Below are 24,669 nucleotides of genomic sequence, written 5' to 3'. Positions count from 1 at the left end.
TGACGGTCCCCGTAAGACGGTCAGAATGGAAGGTCAAAAGGCCTAAGGAAAAAATTATCTACACCAAAGATGATCTATTACGTTGAAAAAATGTAAATACGTGTCCTCAATTATTACGGGCAAGCGAGATCAGGTAGGACCACAGACATGCATAGCTTTTCTCAAAGTTCTGGAATGCCAAGTGCATCCACTTTTATCAGTACATTTGTAACAGCCTAAACATTACAAAACTTCTATTAAATCAAATAAGCTTCCGGTAATTCGACACTCTCTCATAGACCTCCATACAAAAAAGGGGTTTATCTCATGGGAACAAATTTTGGGATGAGTAAATCCTCTCTCTTCTCCTTTTCCTCTCTGTCTATACTAAAACTGATTTTAGGCTATTTGAAATGCTTTTGTCAAAACTTGTTGAGATTTCCCTGAACCCTGCAGCTGTTAGATGTATTGTTTTTTGCCAGATTGCAACCATTTTAGGTTTATACACCCCACCCATGGTAGATAATCATAGGTTAAATTATCCCAATAATGAACTAAAGGAGACTGACTTTACTCCTTATTGTCCAAGGACCTTACCTGTTCTGTTTAGAGGTCAAAACAGCCAAATACTACATCTAAATGTGAATTGATTCTCAATTTTTAGATTTTTTTAATTTAACCTTTATTTAACTAGGCAAGTCAGTTAAAAGAACACATTCTTATCTTCAATGACAGCCTAGGAACAGAGAGTTAACTGCTTTGTTCAGGGGCAGACCGGCAGATTTGACCTTGTCAGCTTGGGGATTCCATCTTGCAAACTTTCGGTTACTAGTCCAACGCATTAACCACTAGGCTACCTGCCTCCCCAATTGTGGTACAGTTCTAGCAACATAAATCCATCTACTTTCATATCACATCAAAATAATTTCACAAATGCTAAATACACTGCATACAATGTTTATAGTGGTATTTATCACAGTTGCAAGCAACAGTATTTTTCAGTGACAACACAGGTGTTCGGAGACGCAGTATTCAGACCCCTTGACTTTTTCCACATTTTGTTACGTTACAGCCTAAAACGGATTAAATAGAAAAAATGTCCTCATCAATATACACATACAACCCCATAATTACAAAGCAAAAAAGGTTTTCCGACATTTTTGAAAATGTATTAGAAATTAAAAACAGAAATACCTTATTTACATAAGTATTCAGGCCCTTTGCTATGAGACTCTAAATTGAGCCCATTGATCATCCTTGAGATTTTTTTTTGGGGGGGGGGGTGGATCAGCTTAATATTGCGGAAAGAATATTGCTTCCATCAATGTAATTGTCTGCATCATTTCCAATCCCTCATTTATTTTTCGGGTAAATATATATATCCATACACGCATGCATACATATACACATACATACATACACATACCTATATAGAAATACATACTTTTTAAAAGAATATACCTTTATTATTATTCCCCGCAAACCCTACCACCGATCGCCCAATTGGAGTAAACTAATAAACACTTCGGCTTTTACCTTCAATTTATTCATCCTATACACATTTTACAGACACAATCTATTTTACAATAGTTCTTTTTTGTTTGTTTTTAGTCCTTCCTCTATTTCTGATGTCCATCCAGTTTGATTTCTATTTGTAACTGTGCTATATCACAAAAGTTCTGAACCTATACACATTTTACAGACCCCGTATGTTTTACATTGTTTATCTTGTTATTAGTCCCACCCTTCAGCTCTATTCAACCCCTCTCATCTATCCATCAACATCATCCATTTCAGATTTCTATTTGCCATATATCTTTCAACTGTGCTGTGATGCTTCACAAAACAATTGAAACTTTCTATTCTCATAGCTTCTACAGATTGTAAATTAAAAATAAACATTTTTGCTAAAATAATTATTATATTATTGATTGATTGACTATGGCTTTTCAAATCACCCAGTATTGCTATCTGCAGCGTTAGTTCTAGGCAAATGTTGCAATTCTTCAGCCATTCCTGGACCTGTGACCAAAAACGAGCTCCTCACAGCAGAATCTGCAGAGCTGGGAAGATTTTATCCCCCATTTATATAACATTCTATTGGTTGCAAGAATTTTGTATAGTAATTTAAATTGAAAAATTCTAAGTTTTGAATCCGGCGTTGTTTTGCTTATCAATTCATAAACCATGTGCCATGGAATGAGCACATCAAAAATATCTTCCCAACTATTTTGCAATTTATATGGCACATCTATCAGTTTTTTGGTCCTTAAATGAAATTGGTATATGTTTTTATTTATCACACTTTTCTTTAACCATTTATGTTCTTTAATACAGGGCCGACATACAAGTTCCTTACTTTTTTCCCCTTCTACTTGCCTCTTCCATTTTTTGGGAAATGCTGCAATTAATTGGTTGTAATTTTGGGTAGAGCAGACATTTCCATATGTCTGTTAGCTGCATGTGTGACATCACTCCACCAGTCCTATTTATAATATCATTCACTAAAATTATACCTTTTTTAAACATTTCTTCAAAAAATACAGTTTTTTTAATCAATTACTATATTTGAATTTAACCACAATATTTCTTGTATTATTTGTTCTGTCTTTTCAGGTGGATTAAACTGAAATTGCAACCAACTTTCTAAGGCTTGTTTAAAAAATAAAGATATTTTGGAGATTATTTCCTTTTCGAACAACCGAAAGTGGGCAGGTGTAATCTGAATAAAGGGAAAAAGGCCCTTCTTGAACATAGGATGAGACATTTGTACCAATTTACTAGAAAACCAGTTTGGATTTAAATATAACTTTGGTATGACTGATGCCTTTAGTGAGAGGTCTAATGCTTTAATATTTAATAATTTCTGCCCTCCGAATTCATATTCGTTATATAAATAGGCCCTTTTAATTTTATCTGGCTTGCCGTTCCAAATAAAATTGAATATTTTTTGTTCATATAATTTAAAAATCAGGTCACTAGGTGTAGGCAAAACCATAAGCAAATAGGTAAACTGCGATATGATTAAAGAGTTAATCAGGGTGATTTTTCCACAAATAGACAGGTATTTTCCTTTCCATGGTAGCAAGATCTTATCTATTTTTGCTAACTTTCTATACATTTTTGGGGGGATGAGATCATTTCTTTCTTTTGGGATTTGTATACCGAGTATGTCCGCATCTCCGTCAGACCATTTCATTGGTAAACTACACGGTAATGTAAAATTTGCATTTTTTTGTGATCCAATATGTAATATCATAATTTATCATAATTTGGTTTTAATCCAGAGAGGATAGCAAAAGTATCTAGATCCTCTATGAGGCCGTGGAGAGACTCTAATTGTGGTTTTAAAAGAAAACATGAATCATCGGCATATACTGACACATTGGTTTTTAAGCCACGGATTTCTAATCCCTTAATATTATTGTTTGATCTAATCTTAACAGCTAACATTTCAATGGCAATAATAAATAAATATGCCGATAGTGGACAACCTTGTTTTACTCCTCTAGATAGTTTAAAACTTTCTGAGATGTAGCCATTATTTACTATTTTACACCTAGGGTTGCTATACATAACTTTAACCCATTTTATAAGAGATTCCCCAAAATTGAAATATTCTAGGCATTTATATATAAACTCCAGTCGTACTATATCAAAAGCCTTTTCAAAATCAGCTATGAAAACCAGACCTGGTGTCCCCAATATTTCATAGTATTCTATTGTTTCCAGTACTTGTCTTATATTATCTCCAATGTATCGTCCATGTAAAAACCTGTCTGATTAGGATGAATAATATCTGACAATACTTTTTTAATTCTATGCGCCAAGCATTTTGCTAGGATTTTTGCATCACAACACTGAAGTGTAAGAGGTCTCCAATTTTTTAATTGGACTGGATCTTTATATATACCATTTGGGTCCTGTTTCAGTAATAATGATATCAGACCTTCTTGTTGAGTGTCTGATAATCTACCATTTATATAGGAGTGGTTAAAACATGCTAATAATGGTCCTTTGAGTATATAAAAAAAAGTTTTGTATACTTCCACTGGTATGCCATCCAGCCCTGGAGTTTTCCCATCCTTAAAGGCCCCAATTGCATCAAGCAGTTCCTCCTCTGTAATTTGGCCTTCACATGAGTCTTTCTGTACAGATGTTAATTTTACATTATTATTAGGAAAAAAATCCATACATTTAGTTTCAGTTAGTGGAGATGGAGGAACCTGAAACAAAAACATATTCTTAAAGTACTTTACTTCCTCTTTCAAAATATAATTTGGTGAATCATGCGTGACTCCATCATTTGTAACAAGTTTTAATACATTTTTTTGGTAGCATTTCTATATTGAAGATTGAAAAAAAATTTGGTGCATTTTTCCCCATATTCCATCCAGTTCGCTTTATTTTTTATAATATATTACACTGGATCTTTCTTGAATAAGTTCCTCCATTTCTTTTTGTTTTTCCTCTAACTTATTCTGTGCCTCTATGGTACAGTTTTTATTGCTATCTAACTGTATTGTTAGTCCTTCAATTTCCTTTGTTAATATGGACTCCTTTGATGTAAATTGCTTTTGTTTTATAGATGAGTACTGAATTGCATGGCCTCTAAACACTTAAAAGTGTCCCATACAATAAGGGGATCTGCTGTACCTATGTTATGTCTGAAAAAGTCAGTTATAAATTCTTCTGTCCTAGTTCTAAACAATTTATCATCTAGTAGGCTTTGATTAAATTTCCAATATCCTCGCCCATGTGAAAATTCTGTAAGAGTAATATATATGGCAATTATGTGATCCGACCGCATTCTGTCCCCTATCAACACTTTTTAAACGTTTGGTGCCAGAGAGAATGGCATAAGAAAGTAGTCAAAGACGACTAGCTTGATTAAGCCTCCGCCATGTATATCTCACTAGGTCAGGGTATTTAAGTCTCCATATATCCACTAATTCCAATATATCCATGACATTCATGATTTCCTTAAAGTGCCTGAGGGTGATAGTTTGTAGTGTGATTTGCATTTACATTTGCAGCTGCATTAGAAGGCCTGCAAGACCGTGCAAAAAAAATGGGCAGAAATTGAGAGATTTTATTAACCATTGTCACATCCTAGATGATGGAGGTCAAATGTACACCTCTTCCCTGAAACACCCACAATACAGACACCCGTATTGACCACATTCCCAAGCATCTCCATGCAGTCGGACTTTTGATTTTGTGCCACCGGGGTCACAATAATATACCCCCTCTTTGAATGTCTGAGTGTGACCCCCTCCCCATGGGTTACTGCAGCTAGTGTTGCCAGCACAGCCACTGCCTGGCAGTGCTAACATCCTTGAGATGTTAATACAACTTGATTGAATTCCACCTGTGGTAAATTAAATTGATTGGACATGATTTGGAAAGGCACACACCTGTCTACAGTGTATATAAGGTCCAACAATTGACAGTGTATGTCAGAGCAAAAACCAAGCCATGAGATCGAAGGAATTGTCTGTAGAGCTCCGAGACAGGATTGTGTCGAGGCACAGATCTGGGAAAGGGTAACAAAACATTTCTGCAGCATTGAAGGTCCCCAAGAACACAGTGGCCTCCATAATTCTTAAATGGAAGAAGTTTGGAACCACCAAGACACTTCCTAGAGCTGGCCACCAGGGCAAACTGAGCAATCAGGGGAGAAGGGACTTGGTCAGGGTGGTGACCAAGAACCCGATTGTCACTCTGACAGAGCTCCAGAGTTCCTCTGTGGAGATGAAAGAACTTTCCAGAAGGACAACCATCTCTGCAGCACTCCACCAATCAGGCGTTTATGATAGAGTTGCCAGATGGAAGCAACTCCTCAGTAAAAGGCACATGAAAGCCCGCTTGGAGTTTGCCAAAAAGACACCTAAAGGACTCTGACTATGCGAAACAAGATTCTCTGGTCTGATGAAACCAAGATTAAACTCTTTGGCCTGAATGCCAAGCATCACATCTGGAGGAAACCTGGCACCATCCCTACGGTGAAGCATGGTGGTGGCAGCATCATGCTGTAGGGGTGTTTTTCAGTGGCAGAGACTGGGAGACCAGTCAGCATAGAGGGAAAGATGACTGGAGCAAGGTATAGAGAGATCCTTGATGAAAACTTGCTCCAGAGTGCTCAGGACCTCAGACTGGGGTGAAGGTTCACCTTCCAACAGGACAACAACCCTAAGCAACCAGCCAAGACAACGCAGGAGTGGCTTCAGGACAAGTTTCTGAATGTACTTGAGTGGCCCAGCCAGAGCCCGGACTTGAACCAGATCGAACATCTCTGGAGAGACCTGAAAATAGCTGTGCATTGATGCTCCCCATCCAACCTGACAGAGCTTGAGAGGATCTGCAGAGAAGAATGGGAGAAACTCCCCAAATACAGGTGTGCCCAGTATGTAATGTCATACCCAAGAAGACACAAGGCTGTAATCGTTGCCAAAGGTGATTCAACAGAGTACTGAGTAAAGGGTCTGAATACTTATGTAAATATGATATTTCCGTTTTTTTTTTTAATACATTTGCAAAAATGTATAAAACAATTTTTTTCTTTGTAATTGAGGTATTGTGTGTAGATTGACGGAGGAACAAAAAACAACAATAATTTAATCAATTGTAGAAAAAGGCAGTAACATAACAAAATGTGGAAAAATTTAAGGGGTCTGAATACTTTCCGAATGCAGTGTAGTCCACTCTGTCTTCCATAAACAAGCGCTTTTACATCCGAATGCACTGTAGTCCACTCTGTCTTCCATAAACAAGCGCTGTAACATCCGAATGCAGTGTAGTCCACTCTGTCTTCCATAAACAAGCGCTGTAACATCCGGATGCAGTGTAGTCCACTCTGTCTTCCATAAACAAGCGCTGTAACATCCGGATGCAGTGTAGTCCACTCTGTCTTCCATAAACAAGCGCTTTAACATGGAGATATGGCCGTATGGGAACACTAACCCCATGAAGGTATGTATCAATTTAACCTTGAGATTATATATTTTTTTCTCCCTGATATGAAAGATAAGGTCCTTATGCTTCCAAAACCGTACGTCAAATGATGTGTGTTAATGTTCAGACAGAGCGTCGCTGCTCAACAAAAGACGCCTTCGTCCAAAGACTCTTATGTGTGATGTAATGGAACTGAGAGTCATGATCAAGGGCTAAGGTCATACAGGCTGTATATTGACCTAGGTAGTGGATGTGCTTATCATTCATGACCTAATAGTACTAATGTTGTAATAATATATTTGGTAATAGGTTACAAAAAAGGACAAACATCATCAACCGCTTTGTTCAGATTAACTTTATTTCATATCAAGACACATTTCAGAGCAATTTATTTTCACACAACACCCCATCTGTCATTTTGTGTGTCCCAATGGCACCCTATATTCCCTTTATAGGGCACTACTTTTGACCAGTGCCCATATGGCTCTGGTCAAAAGTAGTGCACTGTGTATGAGATAGGGTGCCATTTGGAACGGAACCCTAGCCTTCAGGACTGATGATTGATGCAATTAACGTTTTGCTTTTGAAGTACATTTTATTTGGTGAAGCAAAAAACAATTTAGGGTGCATTTTTATGCTACACCCGTTTTGCAACATCTTGTTTGTTTGACATTTGGGTTTTGGAAAGTCCTTCCAGTGTAGTTATTGTCAAAACTCAGTAATATCAATCACAATTACAGGCTTTCTTTGCAGCAGTATTCTCTATGATAACCAGAATGGTGTACTGATCCGTGCAATAACAGACCAATTGTCTGACAGACAAACACAAAGCACACACACATACTGTAAAAACACACGTACTCTGAGTATACAAAACATTATGAACATGTATGTGTATAAATGCCATTCAGAGGGTGAATGGGCAAGACAAAAGATCTAAGTGCTTTTAAACAGAGTATGGTAGTCTGTGCCAGGCACACCGGTTTGTGTCAAGAACTGCAACGCTGCTGGGTTTTTCACGCTCAACAGTTTCCCGTGTGCATCAAGAATGTTCCACCACCCAAAGGACATCCAGCCAACTTGACACAACTGTGGGAAGCATTGGAGTCAACATGGGCCAGCATCCCTGTGGAACGCTTTTGACACCTTGTAGAGTCCATGTCCTGACGAATTGAGGCTGTTCTGAAGGCAAAAGGGGGTGCAACTCAATATTAGGAAGGTGTTCCTAATATTTTGTACACTTAGTGTGTACACACGCACGCACACACACACACACACACACACACGCACGCACGCACGCACGCACGCACGCACACACACACACACTAGCAGCATTTACAGTGGTAATATAGGCTTATTTTCAGTGGTAATGTAGGCTGATTTTCAGTGGTAATGTAGGCTGATTTTCAGTGGTAATGTAGGCTGATTTTCAGTGGTAATGTAGACTGATTTTCAGTGGTAATGTAGACTGATTATGTAGGCTTGTTTGTTATTTTCAAAGACAAAATGCTAATTGTAAGGTAGTTTTGCTGTTCTTTGCTTAGCTAGACCTTGCATTCACACGTACTCACTCATTCACATACACACAGACTCACAGAAATTCAAACTCACAATAATAATTTCTGAACGTTAGTAATATGTCTCCAGTTCCACCCAACCTATAACAGAGAAAGATTAAAATGAGTCAGACAAGAATGATTGGATTAGTCATCATTACATACCATTCATTATCTCTTCCTCTTAGTGCTTTAATATGACAAAACCCTTTTAACTCAGTGACTCTCTGATCCCCAGCACATTAATATGATTATTAACATGACTGATTAACATGAGCAAATAACTGTCATGATGAATGATCTTTTGTGAATCTCTCTATTAGACTCTTCCTTACAGAACAGACACTCAGTGACAGACAACTGGCATCTTCTGTGACTCTCTGTGTCCCTCTCTCTATGTCATTCTATGTCACTATGTCACCCACCTCCAGGATACCTCCTGATGATGAGCTTGCGGACCTCATCATAGATGAAGATGAGGAGACTGTAGGGGAGGGCACAGAACCACCAGGAGACCCTGAAGGAGAGAGAGGGAGAGGGAGACAGAGAGGGAGACAGAGAGGGAGACAGAGAGGGAGACAGAGAGGGGGACAGAGAGGGAGAGAGAGAGGGAGACAGAGAGGGAGACAGAGAGGGAGACAGAGAGGGAGACAGAGAGGGGGAGAGAGACAACGAGGGAGAGAGAGAGGGAGACAGAGACAGAGAGGAAGACAGAGAGGGAGAGAGACACAGAGAGACAGAGAGAGAGACAGAGAGGAAGACAGAGAGGGAGAGAGACACAGAGAGACAGAGAGAGAGAGACAGAGAGGGAGAGAGACAGAGAGAGAGAGAGAGACAGAGAGGGAGAGAGAAAGGGAGAGAGAGACAGAGAGACATAGAGAGAGACAGAGAGGGAGAGAGAGACAGAGGGAGAGAGACAGAGAGAGAGACAGAGAGGGAGAGAGACAGAGAGAGAGAGACAGAGAGGGAGAGAGAAATAAGGGAGGGGTGTTTGATGGAGTTCATTGTAAAATCTATTCAGGTACATGCTGAATCCTTGAGATGATATGAGGGCACTGTGATCTGAGCAAGGTGCGTGAGGGACTTGTTTTAGGAGTGTTTGGGGTATTGCAGAGTGGAGATGTGTGTCGTACTGACTTCAGAGGATACAGTTCATTATAATATCCACGGAGTTGAGGGTGTGATATGAGAAAAGCGTGCGAGGGACTTGGGGGTAGAATTAAAGACAAGGGGTATTGGGAGGGGATATCCTTGTGTTTATGGTGGTGTGTGGTACTGACTTCAGGGGATACATGCGGAGGGCGATGTCCATTCCTGGGCAGTAGGATAAAAATGCAGCCAAAGCAGTCTCAGCAAACAGGCCGAAGATCAGGATACGATTCCTATTTGAGGAAATGGAGATGGGAGAGTTGGCCAAGACACATTTAGATTTTTAACAAATTAAAATATATATATTTTTTTATTTAACCTTTATTTAACTAGGCAAGTCAGTTAAGAACAAATTCTTATTCACAATGACGGCCTACACCGGCCAAACCCGGACAACGCTGGGCCAATTGTGCGCCGCCCTATGGGACTTCCAATCACGGCCGGTTGTGATACAGCCTGGACAAATACAGTACATACTTATACAAAGTAAAAAAATCCTATTCCCTATATACAACAGTACACTACTTTTGACCAGAGTCCAATGGGCAGTGCACTAGTGTGCCATTTGAGACTTTTCCACCCACTTCATGCCCTGCTGAAAGACAGAGTTCCTCCTGGTCTTGCAGATAATCACATCAGCCCACTGCACCACCACGATGCTCACAAAGAACGAGGTGTGACACGTGAACTCAATGATCTTCCGTTGCTCGTAGGTCTGTGAAAGGAAAACACGTCCTAGTGTACTTACAATTGAAAACCTGTTGTAGTTGTGAATAAAAAGACACATACTAACGTTGTGACAGTGTAGAAGAATAAACCCATACTTTTACAGACAGAAGCAACAGTGCTAGGACCAATATGTGTACTCTTGATGCTTCCAACAGTTTAGATTTTTTATTCACTATACTTTTGTATTTTTATTGATGACAGTAGTATGTCAAGGTGTGCGAGTTTACTTTCTAAAAAACATTGCTGTGGATCTGATAAATATAGCTACTGACTATATGGATATGTTAAACCCTCTCAGTCTCACCCATTGCTGTCCATAGCTGTCCTCCACCTCGTTGTTAGCACGGTCGTCCCATTTCAGACGGATGCCCAGCAGGGTCTCTGGCCAGAAGCCATTCTCAGCCAGGATCACAAAGTAGGTGAAAAAACCAGCCAGAGCCTGAATCATACCTGAAGAGAGAGGGAGACAAGTCCATCGGCACAATATAATACCTGTATCAATAACTGGCATGAACCACAGAGGGCAAAAAGACAAAGTGTAAAAAAATAAAGGTGCGTCCCTTGTGGCAACCTATTCTCTATTTGGTGCAATACTTCTGACCACTACCCCTATGGGCCCTGGTCAAAAGTAGTGCACTATATAGGGAATAGTGTACCATTTGGGACGTACTGAAAATAATTTGTTACAGTACGTTATAGTACTTATGAAGAACCATTGATGTGTGCTTTAGTTCTGTGGTGGACAGACAAAAGGCTAGCATCCCAAATGGAGCCCTATTCCCTATATATTGCACTACTTTTGACCAGGGCCCATAGTAGGGTTCCATTTTAGGACACAGAAACATGGATGAGCCTGTCAGGTATTCTGACCTATCTGTCCGTAGGCCATGCTGATCAGTCTGTCGTTCACCAGCTTGTCTGTCTTTGGGCACCTGGGCTGACGCTTCATAATGTCACTCTCAGCCGTCTCATAGGCCAATGAGATAGCAGGAACCTGTAACCAGAGATAGGGGTGAGAGGAGAGGGAGTTAAAGAATAGAGATGGAGAGAGAGAGAGAGAGGGAGAGAGAGACAGAGAGAGAGAGAGCGAGAGGGAATTTTGAGACAATGTATGACAGAGAGAACAATGTGACAAAGTTATAGGTTCCGTAATAAAAAAAAGCCTTGACTGTTGGTTGAAGGTATTACCAGTGAGGCAACAACAGGGCAATGTGTGAGTTGAAGTGGAAAATGGACATAACCCAGTGTGAGACTAGAGTCCTCACAGCAGTGGATACAAATCCAGTTTACTTTACAAGATTTAGTAGCTCTCACCCTGACCCAGGGCAGGGTAGTGGTGAGTTATAGATTGAAAGGTAATGTACGATCAAGCTGAGAGAATGTCTGCTTGTGACTGAATGTCGAGGAGTAGAAATATGACCTGTGCATATAAAGTGGAAAAGGGAAACCTGCACTCACTGAAATAGTCTTTAAGATGTAATGTTCTTTAGCAGCAGAAGAAAAGTTCAAACAAATGGACTGCTAAAGAACATTACAACTTAAAGGGACCGATTAAGTCGTCCTGGACTAAAAAGCACTTTCAATGGTGATCCTCCATTGAGCTTGCTTTTAAATCCAGGACTAATGCTTAATCTGTGTCCGGGAAACCGCCCCAAAGACTATTTCAGTGTGCAGCTAATTCCTTTTCCAGTCAGTATGGCGGGTCCTCACCATGTCTGTGCCCAAGTCGATACAGAGGATGGTGACGGTGCCCAGGGGCAAGGGAATGCTGGCAATGATGAAGAGGAGGAAGGGGCTGATCTCTGGAATGTTACTTGTCAGTGTGTAGGCGATAGACTTCTTCAAGTTATCAAAGATCAGACGACCTGTTTGGGATTGAAGAACAACATATAGAATACATTTTTTCACATTCCTTCCTTCCTTCCTTCCTTCCTTACTTCCTTCATTCCTTCCTTCCTTCCTTCCTTCCTTCCTTCCTTCCTTCCTTCCTTCCTTCCTTCCTTACTTCCTTACTTCCTTACTTTCTTTCTTTCTTTCTTTCTTTCTTTCTTTCTTTCTTTCTTTCTTTCTTTCTTTCTTTCTTTCTTTCTTTCTTTCTTTCTTTCTTACCTTCTTCCACTCCTGTGACAATAGAGGCGAAATTGTCATCCAGGAGGATCATGTCTGCAGCCTGCTTGGAGACGTCAGACCCAGCAATCCCCATAGCAACCCCAATGTCAGCCTTCTTCAGGGCAGGCGAGTCGTTCACTCCGTCCCCAGTAACCGCCACGATTGCCCCCTAGAACAAGAGAATTCAGAGTCAGTAAATAAGACCAGACACCAGTCTCAATGTCAACAGTGAAGTGATGACTCCAGAATGCTGGCCTTCTAGGCAGAGTTGCAAAGAAAAAGCCATAGCTCAGACTGGCCAATAAAAATAAAAGATTAAGATGGGCAAAAGGAAAAAAGACATAGGAACTCTGCCTAGAAGGCCAGCATCCCGGAGTCGCCTCTTCACTGTTGATGTTGAGAATGGTATTTTGCGGGTTCTATTTAATTAAGCTGCCAGTTGAGGACTTGTGAGGCGTCTGTTTCTCAAACTAGACACTCTAATGTACTTGTCCTCTTGCTCAGTTGTGCACTGGGGCCTCCCACTCCTCTTTCTATTCTGGTTAGAGACAGTTTGCGCTGTTCTGTGAAGGGAGTAGTACACAGCGTTGTACAAGATCTTCAGTTTCTTGGCAATTTCTCGCATGGAATAGCCTTAATTTCTCAGAACAAGAATAGAGTGACGAGTTTCAGAAGAAAGTTCTTTGTTTCTGGACATTTTGAACCCACAAATGCTGATGCTCCAGATACTCAACTAGAAGGCCAGTTTTATTGCTTCTTTAATCAGAACAACAGTTTTCAGCTGTGCTAACATAATTGCTAAAGGGTTTTCTAATGATCAATTAGCCTTTTAAAATGATAAACTTGGATTAGCTAACACTACGTGCCATTGGAACACAGGAGTGATGTTTGCTGATAATGGGCCTCTGTACGCCTATGTAGCTATTCCATAAAAAATCTGTCGTTTCCAGCTACAATAGTAATTTACAACATTAACAATGTCTACACTGTATTTCTGATCAATTTGATGTTATTTTAATGGACAAAAAATGTGCTTTTCTTTCAAAAACAAAGACATTTCTAAGTGACCCTAAACTTTTGAACGGTAGTGTAAGTTTTATGGTATGTCAATTTTGGGGCGATTTTCCCATCAAATATTTTTCTATAGGGATAATAGCTTCCCAGTATCTAACTCTGAACAGGAGAATAGATTGAGAATCCCTGACTCATGCTTTAATTATAGAGACTCAAACACACAGACCCGCACACACACACACACACACGCACGCACGCACACATACACACACACAAGTGCACACACACAAGCATCCTTTCACCGTTCTCTGGCAGCCCTCTACGATTATGAGTTTCTGCTGAGGTGATGTGCGGGCGAACACTATCTCAGTGTGGTTCCTGAGTAGGTCGTCCAGGTACTCTGCGCTCATGTCCTTCAGGTCCCCTCCATGCACCACACAGGCCTTGGCATCCCTGGAAGAGACACACAGACACCAGGCCCCAGTGAAAAACCACACAAATACACAGATACACACACACACACGGGCTCGAACAGTCACACACACAAGCTCGCACATATGCACGGATGCACGCACAAACACACACACACACACACAGGCACACACACACTCTCTGGGAGAGAGACACAGATACAAGCCAACAGTGTTTTTTTTGTTTAGTTTATTTAAAAATGAAAAACAAGGTACACATATAACATTATGCACGTGATTAAGAATAATCTGGGATAAACACAGAAAAGTAAACAGCTTATTTCCTTTGTGGTCTTCTTTCATGGTCGCATTTGTAAAGTTTGGCATATGTGGCACAGTAAAAAAACAGAAGCAAAAATGTAATGACAATGAGAACAACACACGCGCAGACGTGGAAAGTCATACACAGCGCGCACACACACGCACGCATGCACAAACACCTGGGGTTGACTTGACTCAGGGGAATATTCAGTCTTTCAGCGATGTCCTCCACAGTCTCGTTGCCCTCGGAGATGATACCCACGCCTTTAGCGATGGCTTTGGCAGTGATGGGATGGTCACCAGTCACCATGATGACCTGACGGCATAGAGAATCATAAACATCATCACAACTATAAACTCATCATATGTCATCTATACCTGTCACCGTGACGACCTGACGGCATAGAGAATCATAAACATCATCACAACTATAAACCCATCATGTCATCTATACCTGTCACCGTGACGACCTGACAGCATAGAGAATCATAAACATCATCACAACTATAAACCCATCATGTCATCTATACCTGTCACCGTGACGACCTGACGGCATAGAGAATCATAAACATCATCACAACTATAAACCCATCATGTCATCTATACCTGTCACCGTGACGACCTGACGGCATAGAGAATCATAAACATCATCACAACTATAAACACATCATGTCATCTATACCTGTCACCGTGACGACCTGACGGCATAGAGAATCATAAACATCATCACAACTATAAACACATCATATGTCATCTATACCTGTCACCGTGACGACCTGACAGCATAGAGAATCATAAACATCATCACAACTATAAACACATCATGTCATCTATACCTGTCACCGTGACGACCTGACAGCATAGAGAATCATAAACATCATCACAACTATAAACACATCATGTCATCTATACCTGTCACCGTGACGACCTGACAGCATAGAGAATCATAAACATCACCACAACTATAAACACATCATGTCATCTATACCTGTCACCGTGACGACCTGACAGCATAGAGCATCATAAACATCATCACAACTATAAACACATCATGTCATCTATACCTGTCACCGTGACGACCTGACAGCATAGAGAATCATAAACATCATCACAACTATAAACACATCCTGTCATCTATACCTGTCACCGTGACGACCTGACGGCATAGAGAATCATAAACATCATCACAACTATAAACACATCCTGTCATCTATACCTGTCACCGTGACGACCTGACAGCATAGAGAATCATAAACATCATCACAACTATAAACACATCATGTCATCTATACCTGTCACCGTGACGACCTGACGGCATAGAGAATCATAAACATCACCACAACTATAAACACATCATGTCATCTATACCTGTCACCATGACGACCTGACGGCATAGAGAATCATAAACATCACCACAACTATAAACTCATCCTGTCATCTATACCTGTCACCGTGACGACCTGACGGCATAGAGAATCATAAACATCATCACAACTATAAACACATCCTGTCATCTATACCTGTCACCGTGACGACCTGACAGCATAGAGAATCATAAACATCACCACAACTATAAACACATCATGTCATCTATACCTGTCACCGTGACGACCTGACAGCATAGAGAATCATAAACATCATCACAACTATAAACACATCATGTCATCTATACCTGTCACCGTGACGACGTGACAGCATAGAGAATCATAAACATCATCACAACTATAAACACATCATGTCATCTATACCTGTCACCGTGACGACCTGACAGCATAGAGAATCATAAACATCATCACAACTATAAACACATCATATGTCATCTATACCTGTCACCGTGACGACCTGACGGCATAGAGAATCATAAACATCATCACAACTATAAACACATCATGTCATCTATACCTGTCACCGTGACGACCTGACAGCATAGAGAATCATAAACATCATCACAACTATAAACACATCATGTCATCTATACCTGTCACCGTGACGACCTGACGGCATAGAGAATCATAAACATCACCACAACTATAAACTCATCATATGTCATCTATACCTGTCACCGTGACGACCTGACAGCATAGAGAATCATAAACATCATCACAACTATAAACACATCATGTCATCTATACCTGTCACCGTGACGACCTGACGGCATAGAGAATCATAAACATCATCACAACTATAAACACATCCTGTCATCTATACCTGTCACCGTGACGACCTGACGGCATAGAGAATCATAAACATCATCACAACTATAAACACATCATATGTCATCTATACCTGTCACCATGACGACCTGACGGCATAGAGAATCATAAACATCATCACAACTATAAACACATCATATGTCATCTATACCTGTCACCGTGACGACCTGACAGCATAGAGCATCATAAACATCATCACAACTATAAACCCATCATGTCATCTATACCTGTCACCGTGACGACCTGACAGCATAGAGAATCATAAACATCATCACAACTATAAACACATCCTGTCTTCTATACCTGTCACCGTGACGACCTGACAGCATAGAGAATCATAAACATCACCACAACTATAAACACATCATATGTCATCTATACCTGTCACCGTGACGACCTGACAGCATAGAGAATCATAAACATCATCACAACTATAAACTCATCATATGTCATCTATACCTGTCACCGTGACGACCTGACAGCATAGAGAATCATAAACATCATCACAACTATAAACACATCATATGTCATCTATACCTGTCACCGTGACGACCTGACAGCATAGAGAATCATAAACATCATCACAACTATAAACACATCCTGTCATCTATACCTGTCACCGTGACGACCTGACAGCATAGAGAATCATAAACATCATCACAACTATAAACACATCATGTCATCTATACCTGTCACCGTTACGACCTGACAGCATAGAGAATCATAAACATCATCACAACTATAAACCCATCCTGTCTTCTATACCTGTCACCGTGACGACCTGACAGCATAGAGAATCATAAACATCATCACAACTATAAACCCATCCTGTCTTCTATACCTGTCACCGTGACGACCTGACAGCATAGAGAATCATAAACATCATCACAACTATAAACACATCATGTCATCTATACCTGTCACCGTGACGACCCTGTCACCGTGACGACCTGACAGCATAGAGAATCATAAACATCATCACAACTATAAACACATCATGTCATCTATACCTGTCACCGTGACGACCTGACAGCATAGAGAATCATAAACATCACCACAACTATAAACACATCCTGTCATCTATACCTGTCACCGTGACGACCTGACAGCATAGAAAATCATAAACATCATCACAACTATAAACACATCATATGTCATCTATACCTGTCACCGTGACGACCTGACGGCATAGAGAATCATAAACATCATCACAACTATAAACACATCATGTCATCTATGCCTGTCACCGTGACGACCTGACAGCATAGAGAATCATAAACATCATCACAACTATAAACACATCATGTCATCTATACCTGTCACCGTGACGACCTGACAGCATAGAGAATCATAAACATCATCACAACTATAAACTCATCATATGTCATCTATACCTGTCACCATGACGACCTGACGGCATAGAGAATCATAAACATCACCACAACTATAAACACATCATATGTCATCTATACCTGTCACCATGACGACCTGACGGCATAGAGAATCATAAACATCATCACAACTATAAACCCATCCTGTCTTCTATACCTGTCACCGTGACGACCTGACAGCATAGAGAATCATAAACATCATCACAACTATAAACACATCATATGTCATCTATACCTGTCACCGTGACGACCTGACAGCATAGAGAATCATAAACATCATCACAACTATAAACACATCATGTCATCTATACCTGTCACCGTGACGACCTGACAGCATAGAGAATCATAAACATCATCACAACTATAAACACATCATATGTCATCTATACCTGTCACCGTGACGACCTGACAGCATAGAGAATCATAAACATCATCACAACTATAAACACATCCTGTCATCTATACCTGTCACCGTGACGACCTGACAGCATAGTGAATCATAAACATCACCACAACTATAAACCCATCCTGTCATCTATACCTGTCACCGTGACGACCTGACAGCATAGAGAATCATAAACATCATCACAACTATAAACACATCATATGTCATCTATACCTGTCACCGTGACGACCTGACGGCATAGAGAATCATAAACATCATCACAACTATAAACACATCATGTCATCTATACCTGTCACCGTGACGACCTGACAGCATAGAGAATCATAAACATCATCACAACTATAAACACATCATATGTCATCTATACCTGTCACCGTGACGACCTGACAGCATAGAGCATCATAAACATCATCACAACTATAAACACATCATGTCATCTATGCCTGTCACCGTGACGACCTGACAGCATAGACAATCATAAACATCATCACAACTATAAACACATCATATGTCATCTATACCTGTCACCGTGACGACCTGACAGCATAGAGAATCATAAACATCATCACAACTATAAACTCATCATATGTCATCTATACCTGTCACCATGACGACCTGACGGCATAGAGAATCATAAACATCATCACAACTATAAACACATCATATGTCATCTATACCTGTCACCGTGACGACCTGACGGCATAGAGAATCATAAACATCATCACAACTATAAACACATCATGTCATCTATACCTGTCACCGTGACGACCTGACAGCATAGAGAATCATAAACATCATCACAACTATAAACACATCATATGTCATCTATACCTGTCACCGTGACGACCTGACAGCATAGAGCATCATAAACATCATCACAACTATAAACACATCATGTCATCTATGCCTGTCACCGTGACGACCTGACAGCATAGAGAATCATAAACATCATCACAACTATAAACACATCATATGTCATCTATACCTGTCACCGTGACGACCTGACGGCATAGAGAATCATAAACATCATCACAACTATAAACACATCATGTCATCTATACCTGTCACCGTGACGACCTGACAGCATAGAGAATCATAAACATCATCACAACTATAAACACATCATATGTCATCTATACCTGTCACCGTGACGACCTGACAGCATAGAGCATCATAAACATCATCACAACTATAAACACATCATGTCATCTATGCCTGTCACCGTGACGACCTGACAGCATAGACAATCATAAACATCATCACAACTATAAACACATCATATGTCATCTATACCTGTCACCGTGACGACCTGACAGCATAGAGAATCATAAACATCATCACAACTATAAACACATCCTGTCATCTATACCTGTCACCGTGACGACCTGACAGCATAGAGAATCATAAACATCACCACAACTATAAACGTGCTCACAGAACAGGGCTCCGGGCAGCCGAGCGGAAATGGAGGAAAACTCGCCTCCCTGCGGACCTGGCATCCTTTCACTCCCTCCTCTCTACATTCTCCTCTTCTGTCTCTGCTGCTAAAGCCACTTTCTACCACTCTAAATTCCAAGCATCTGCCTCTAACCCTAGGAAGCTCTTTGCTACCTTCTCCTCCCTCCTGAATCCTCCTCCCCCTCCCCCCCCGTCCTCCCTCTCTGCAGATGACTTCGTCAACCATTTTGAAAAGAAGGTTGACGATATCCGATCCTCGTTTGCTAAGTCAAACGACATCGCTGGTCCTGCTCACACTGCCCTACCCTGTGCTTTGACCTCTTTCTCCCCTCTCTCTCCAGATGAAATCTCGCGTCTTGTGACGGCCGGCCGCCCAACAACCTGCCCACTTGACCCTATCCCCTCCTCTCTTCTCCAGACCATTTCCGGAGACCTTCTCCCCTTCCTCACCTCGCTCATCAACTCATCCTTGACCGCTGGCTACGTCCCTTCCGTCTTCAAGAGAGCGAGAGTTGCACCCCTTCTGAAAAAACCTACACTCGATCCCTCCGATGTCAACAACTACAGACCAGTATCCCTTCTTTCTTTTCTCTCCAAAACTCTTGAACGTGCCGTCCTTGGCCAGCTCTCCTGCTATCTCTCTCAGAATGACCTTCTTGATCCTAATCAGTCAGGTTTCAAGACTGGGCATTCAACTGAGACTGCTCTTCTCTGTGTCACGGAGGCTCTCCGCACTGCTAAAGCTAACTCTCTCTCCTCTGCTCTCATCCTTCTAGACCTTTCTGCTGCCTTTGATACTGTGAACCATCAGATCCTCCTCTCCACCCTCTCCGAGTTTGGCATCTCCGGCGCGGCCCACGCTTGGATTGCGTCCTACCTGACAGGTCGCTCCTACCAGGTGGCGTGGCGAGAATCTGTCTCCGCCACATGCGCTCTCACCACTGGTGTCCCCCAGGGCTCTGTTCTAGGCCCTCTCCTATTCTCGCTATACACCAAGTCACTTGGCTCTGTCATATCCTCACATGGTCTCTCCTATCATTGCTATGCAGACGACACACAATTAATCTTCTCCTTTCCCCCTTCTGATAACCAGGCGGCGAATCGCATCTCTGCATGTCTGTCAGACATATCAGTGTGGATGACGGATCACCAGCTCAAGCTGAACCTCGGCAAGACGGAGCTGCTCTTCCTCCCGGGGAAGAACTGCCCGTTCCATGATCTCGCCATCACGGTTGACAACTCCCTTGTCCCCTCCTCCCAGAGTGCTAAGAACCTTGGCGTGATCCTGGACAACACCCTGTCGTTCTCCACTAACATCAAGGCGGTGACCCAATCCTGTAGGTTCATGCTCTACAACATTCGCAGAGTACGACCCTGCCTCACGCAGGAAGCGGCGCAGGTCCTAATCCAGGCACTTGTCATCTCCCGTCTGGATTACTGCAACTCGCTGTTGGTTGGGCTCCCTGCCTGTGCCATTAAACCCCTACAACTCATCCAGAACGCCGCAGCCCGTCTGGTGTTCAACCTTCCCAAGTTCTCTCACGTCACCCCGCTCCTCCGCTCTCTCCACTGGCTTCCAGTTGAAGCTCGCATCCGCTACAAGACCATGGTGATTGCCTACGGAGCTGTGAAGGGAACGGCACCTCCATACCTTCAGGCTCTGATCAGGCCCTACACCCAAACAAGGGCACTGCGTTCATCCACCTCTGGCCTGCTGGCCCCCCTACCTCTGAGGAAGCACAGTTCCCGCTCAGCCCAGTCAAAACTGTTCGCTGCTCTGGCACCCCAATGGTGGAACATGCTCCCTCACGACGCCAGGACAGCGGAGTCAATCACCACCTTCCGGAGACACCTGAAACCCCACCTCTTTAAGGAATACCTAGGATAGGATAAAGTGATCCTTCTAACCCCCCCCCCTAAAAGATTTAGATGCACTATTGTAAAGTGGTTGTTCCACTGGATATCATAAGGTGAATGCACCAATTTGTAAGTCGCTCTGGTTAAGAGCGTCTGCTAAATGACTTAAATGTAAATGTAAATGTAAACCCATCCTGTTATCTATACCTGTCACCGTGACGACCTGACGGCATAGAGAATCATAAACATCATCACAACTATAAACACATCCTGTCATCTATACCTGTCACCGTGACGACCTGACAGCATAGAGAATCATAAACATCATCACAACTATAAACACATCCTGTCATCTATACCTGTCACCACATGAACTGTACTTCTGCTTGTTCCTTGTTTTGCTCATTTATAGACTTCCAGGTGATGATATATATATATATATGTGTAGTATGTTATTTCTATTTTCATTTTACTCTAGTAACTCTCAAAATGCCCAGGTTTTCCAGAAATTCCAGTTGGAGGATTCCCGAATTTCCTAATTACTACCTCCTGATTCCAAGAATCTTCCAACCATGATTTCTGGAAAACCTGGGAATTTGGGAAAGTTACATTCTTTTGTGATTGTTGGATTGGTTAATTGATTGATTGGTTGGTTGATTAATGGATTAGTTAGTTGGTTGGTTGATTAATTTATTCCTTAGTTGGTTGGTTGGTTGATTAATTGATTAGTTAGTTAGTTGGTTGGTTGATTAATGTATTTATTCGTTGGTTGATTGATTGATTAATTGAATAGTTAGTTGGTTGGTTGTTTAATTGATTTGTTGATTGGTTGATTAATTGATTAGTTAGTTGGTTGGTTGGTTGATTCATTGATTGATTAGTTGGTTGGTTGGTTGTTTGGTTGATTAATTGAATAGTTAGTTGGTTGGTTGATTAATTAATTGATTAGGTAGTTGGTTGGTTGATTTATTTATTGGTTGGTTGGTTGGTTGGTTGGCTGGTGAATTGATTAATTAGTTGGTTGTTGGTTGATTAATTGATTAGTTGGTTGGTTGAGTAATTGATTAGTTGGTTGGTTGAGTAATTGATTAGTTGGTTAGTTGATTAATTGATTAATTAGTTGGTTATTGATTGATTCATTGATTAATTGATTAGGTGGTTGGTTGTTGGTTGGTTTATTGATTAGGTGATTGGTTGAATGGTTTGTTGGTTGGTTTATTGATAAGGTGATTGGTTGAATGGTTTGTTGGTTGGTTTATTGATTAGCTGATTGGTTGAATGGTTTGTTGGTTGGTTTATTGATTAGGTGGTTGGTTGGTTGAATGGTTTGTTGGTTTGTTTATTGATTAGTTGGTTGTTGGTTGGTTTATTGATTAGGTGGTTGGTTGGTTGAATGGTTTGTTGGTTTGTTTATTGATTAGTTGGTTGTTGGTTGGTTTATTGATTAGGTGGTCGGTTGAATGGTTTGTTGGTTGGTTTATTGATTGGGTGATTAGTTGAATGGTTTGTTGGTTTGTTTATTGATTAGGTGATTGTTAGGTGATTTGTTGAATGGTTTGTTGGTTGGTTTATTGATTAGGTGGTTGGTTGAATGGTTGGTTGGTTGGTTTATTGTGCCACTCACCTTAATCCCTGCGGAGCGGCATTTCCCCACAGCGTCGGGGACGGCGGCGCGAGGAGGGTCGATCATGGACATGAGACCAACAAAACACAGCCCTTTTATAGGGAAGTTGACTTCCTCACAGTCAAAGGAGAAGCCCCGAGGGAACTGGGCCGGAGACAGGGGCAAGTGGCAGAACCCTGATGGAGAGAGAAACACAACAAACAGACAGGAACTCTTTTATTTTTGTAATTTTTGGGTGGAAGGAGATCAAGGTTCTGATGCTCTTTTGTATTTTATTGAGTGTTTATGATGGTACAGATGTAAGGAACAGATCAGGAGATGGGACGTGAAGAGGAAAGGCACAGATAATAGCCAGGTGGCATGTGTGGTCCAGATATAGCAAACATAGTGCCATTTGGGACTCAACCTGTGTGCTGTAGTGTACGTACCTAGAACTCTCTCTCCCAGCCCTCCCAGCTCCATGTAGGCACTCTGGAAAGCTTCGTTCCAGTTGGCGTCCATTGGAACCTCCTGGCCGTGGATCAAGATGGTGCTGCACCTGAGAGACGCACAATAGCGGTTATTATTCACCTGTTGCTGTCAAAGGGGCGGCAGCGTAGCCTAGTGGTTAGCGCGTTGGACTAGTAACCGAAAGGTTGCAAGTTTGAATCCCCGAGCTGACAAGGTACAAATCTGTCGTTCTGCCCCTGAACAAGGCAGTTAACCCACTGTTCCTAGGCTGTCATTGTAAATAAGAATTTGTTCTTAACTGACTTGCCTAGTTAAATAAAGGTGTAAAAAGAAATCTGTGAGATACAGTCCCTTCAGAAAGTATTCATTCCAGTTGACTTATTCCACATGTTGTTGTGTTACAGCTTGAATTCAAAATGGATTAAATTCATTTTTTTCTTTCCCATCTAAACACAATACCCCATAATGACAAAGTCAAAACATGTTTTTAGAAATGTTAGCACATTGTATGAAAATGAAATACAGAAAGATATAATTTACATAAATATTCAAACACCTGTGTCAAAATATGTTACAATCACCTTAGGCAGTGATTACAATCTAAGAGCTTTGCATGCCTGGATTGTACAATATTTGCGCATTACTATAAAAAAAAATATTCAGGTTCTGTCAAGTTGGTTGTTGATCATTGCTAGACAGCCATTTTAAAGTCTTGTCATAGATTTTCAAGCCGATTTAAGTCAAAACTGTAACTAAGCCACTCAGGAACATTCAATGTCATCTTGGTTAGCAACTACAATATATATTTGGCCATGTGTTTTAGGTTTTTGTCCTGCTGAAAGGTGAATTTTTTGTCCCAGGGCCTGTTGGAAAGCAGACTGAACCAGGTTTTCCTCTAGGATTTTGACTGTGCTTAGCTCCATTCCTTTTCTTTTTATCCTAAAAAACTCCCAATTCATTGTCGATGACAAGCACACCCATAACATGATGCAGCCACCACCATGCTTGACAATATGAAGAGTGGTACTCAGTGATGTGTTGGATTTGCC

General features: G+C 41.2%; 1 protein-coding gene across 1 annotated transcript in view; it reads right to left on the bottom strand.

Annotated features, from left to right (window-relative positions):
* Window positions 1-7,270: 7,270 nt before the first annotated feature.
* atp1a2a (ATPase Na+/K+ transporting subunit alpha 2a) overlaps window positions 7,271-24,669 on the bottom strand; it is a 36,702-nt gene continuing 19,303 nt past the window's right edge. Inside the window, exons 13-24 of the mRNA XM_014141076.2 lie at window positions 23,599-23,708; window positions 23,171-23,346; window positions 14,401-14,537; window positions 13,793-13,943; window positions 12,477-12,645; window positions 12,078-12,232; window positions 11,238-11,361; window positions 10,672-10,817; window positions 10,223-10,353; window positions 9,770-9,871; window positions 8,915-9,006; window positions 7,271-8,591 (exon numbers count right to left, since the gene is read on the bottom strand). Of these exons, the coding sequence (XP_013996551.1) occupies window positions 8,563-8,591; window positions 8,915-9,006; window positions 9,770-9,871; window positions 10,223-10,353; window positions 10,672-10,817; window positions 11,238-11,361; window positions 12,078-12,232; window positions 12,477-12,645; window positions 13,793-13,943; window positions 14,401-14,537; window positions 23,171-23,346; window positions 23,599-23,708 (1,522 nt within the window). The 3' untranslated portion in view covers window positions 7,271-8,562. The remainder of the gene's footprint in view (window positions 8,592-8,914; window positions 9,007-9,769; window positions 9,872-10,222; window positions 10,354-10,671; window positions 10,818-11,237; window positions 11,362-12,077; window positions 12,233-12,476; window positions 12,646-13,792; window positions 13,944-14,400; window positions 14,538-23,170; window positions 23,347-23,598; window positions 23,709-24,669) is intronic.

This window comes from Salmo salar, chromosome ssa14 (genome assembly GCF_905237065.1).
Source record: "Salmo salar chromosome ssa14, Ssal_v3.1, whole genome shotgun sequence".
Taxonomy (NCBI): domain Eukaryota; kingdom Metazoa; phylum Chordata; class Actinopteri; order Salmoniformes; family Salmonidae; genus Salmo; species Salmo salar.
This window is presented reverse-complemented; position numbering and strand designations above follow the sequence as displayed.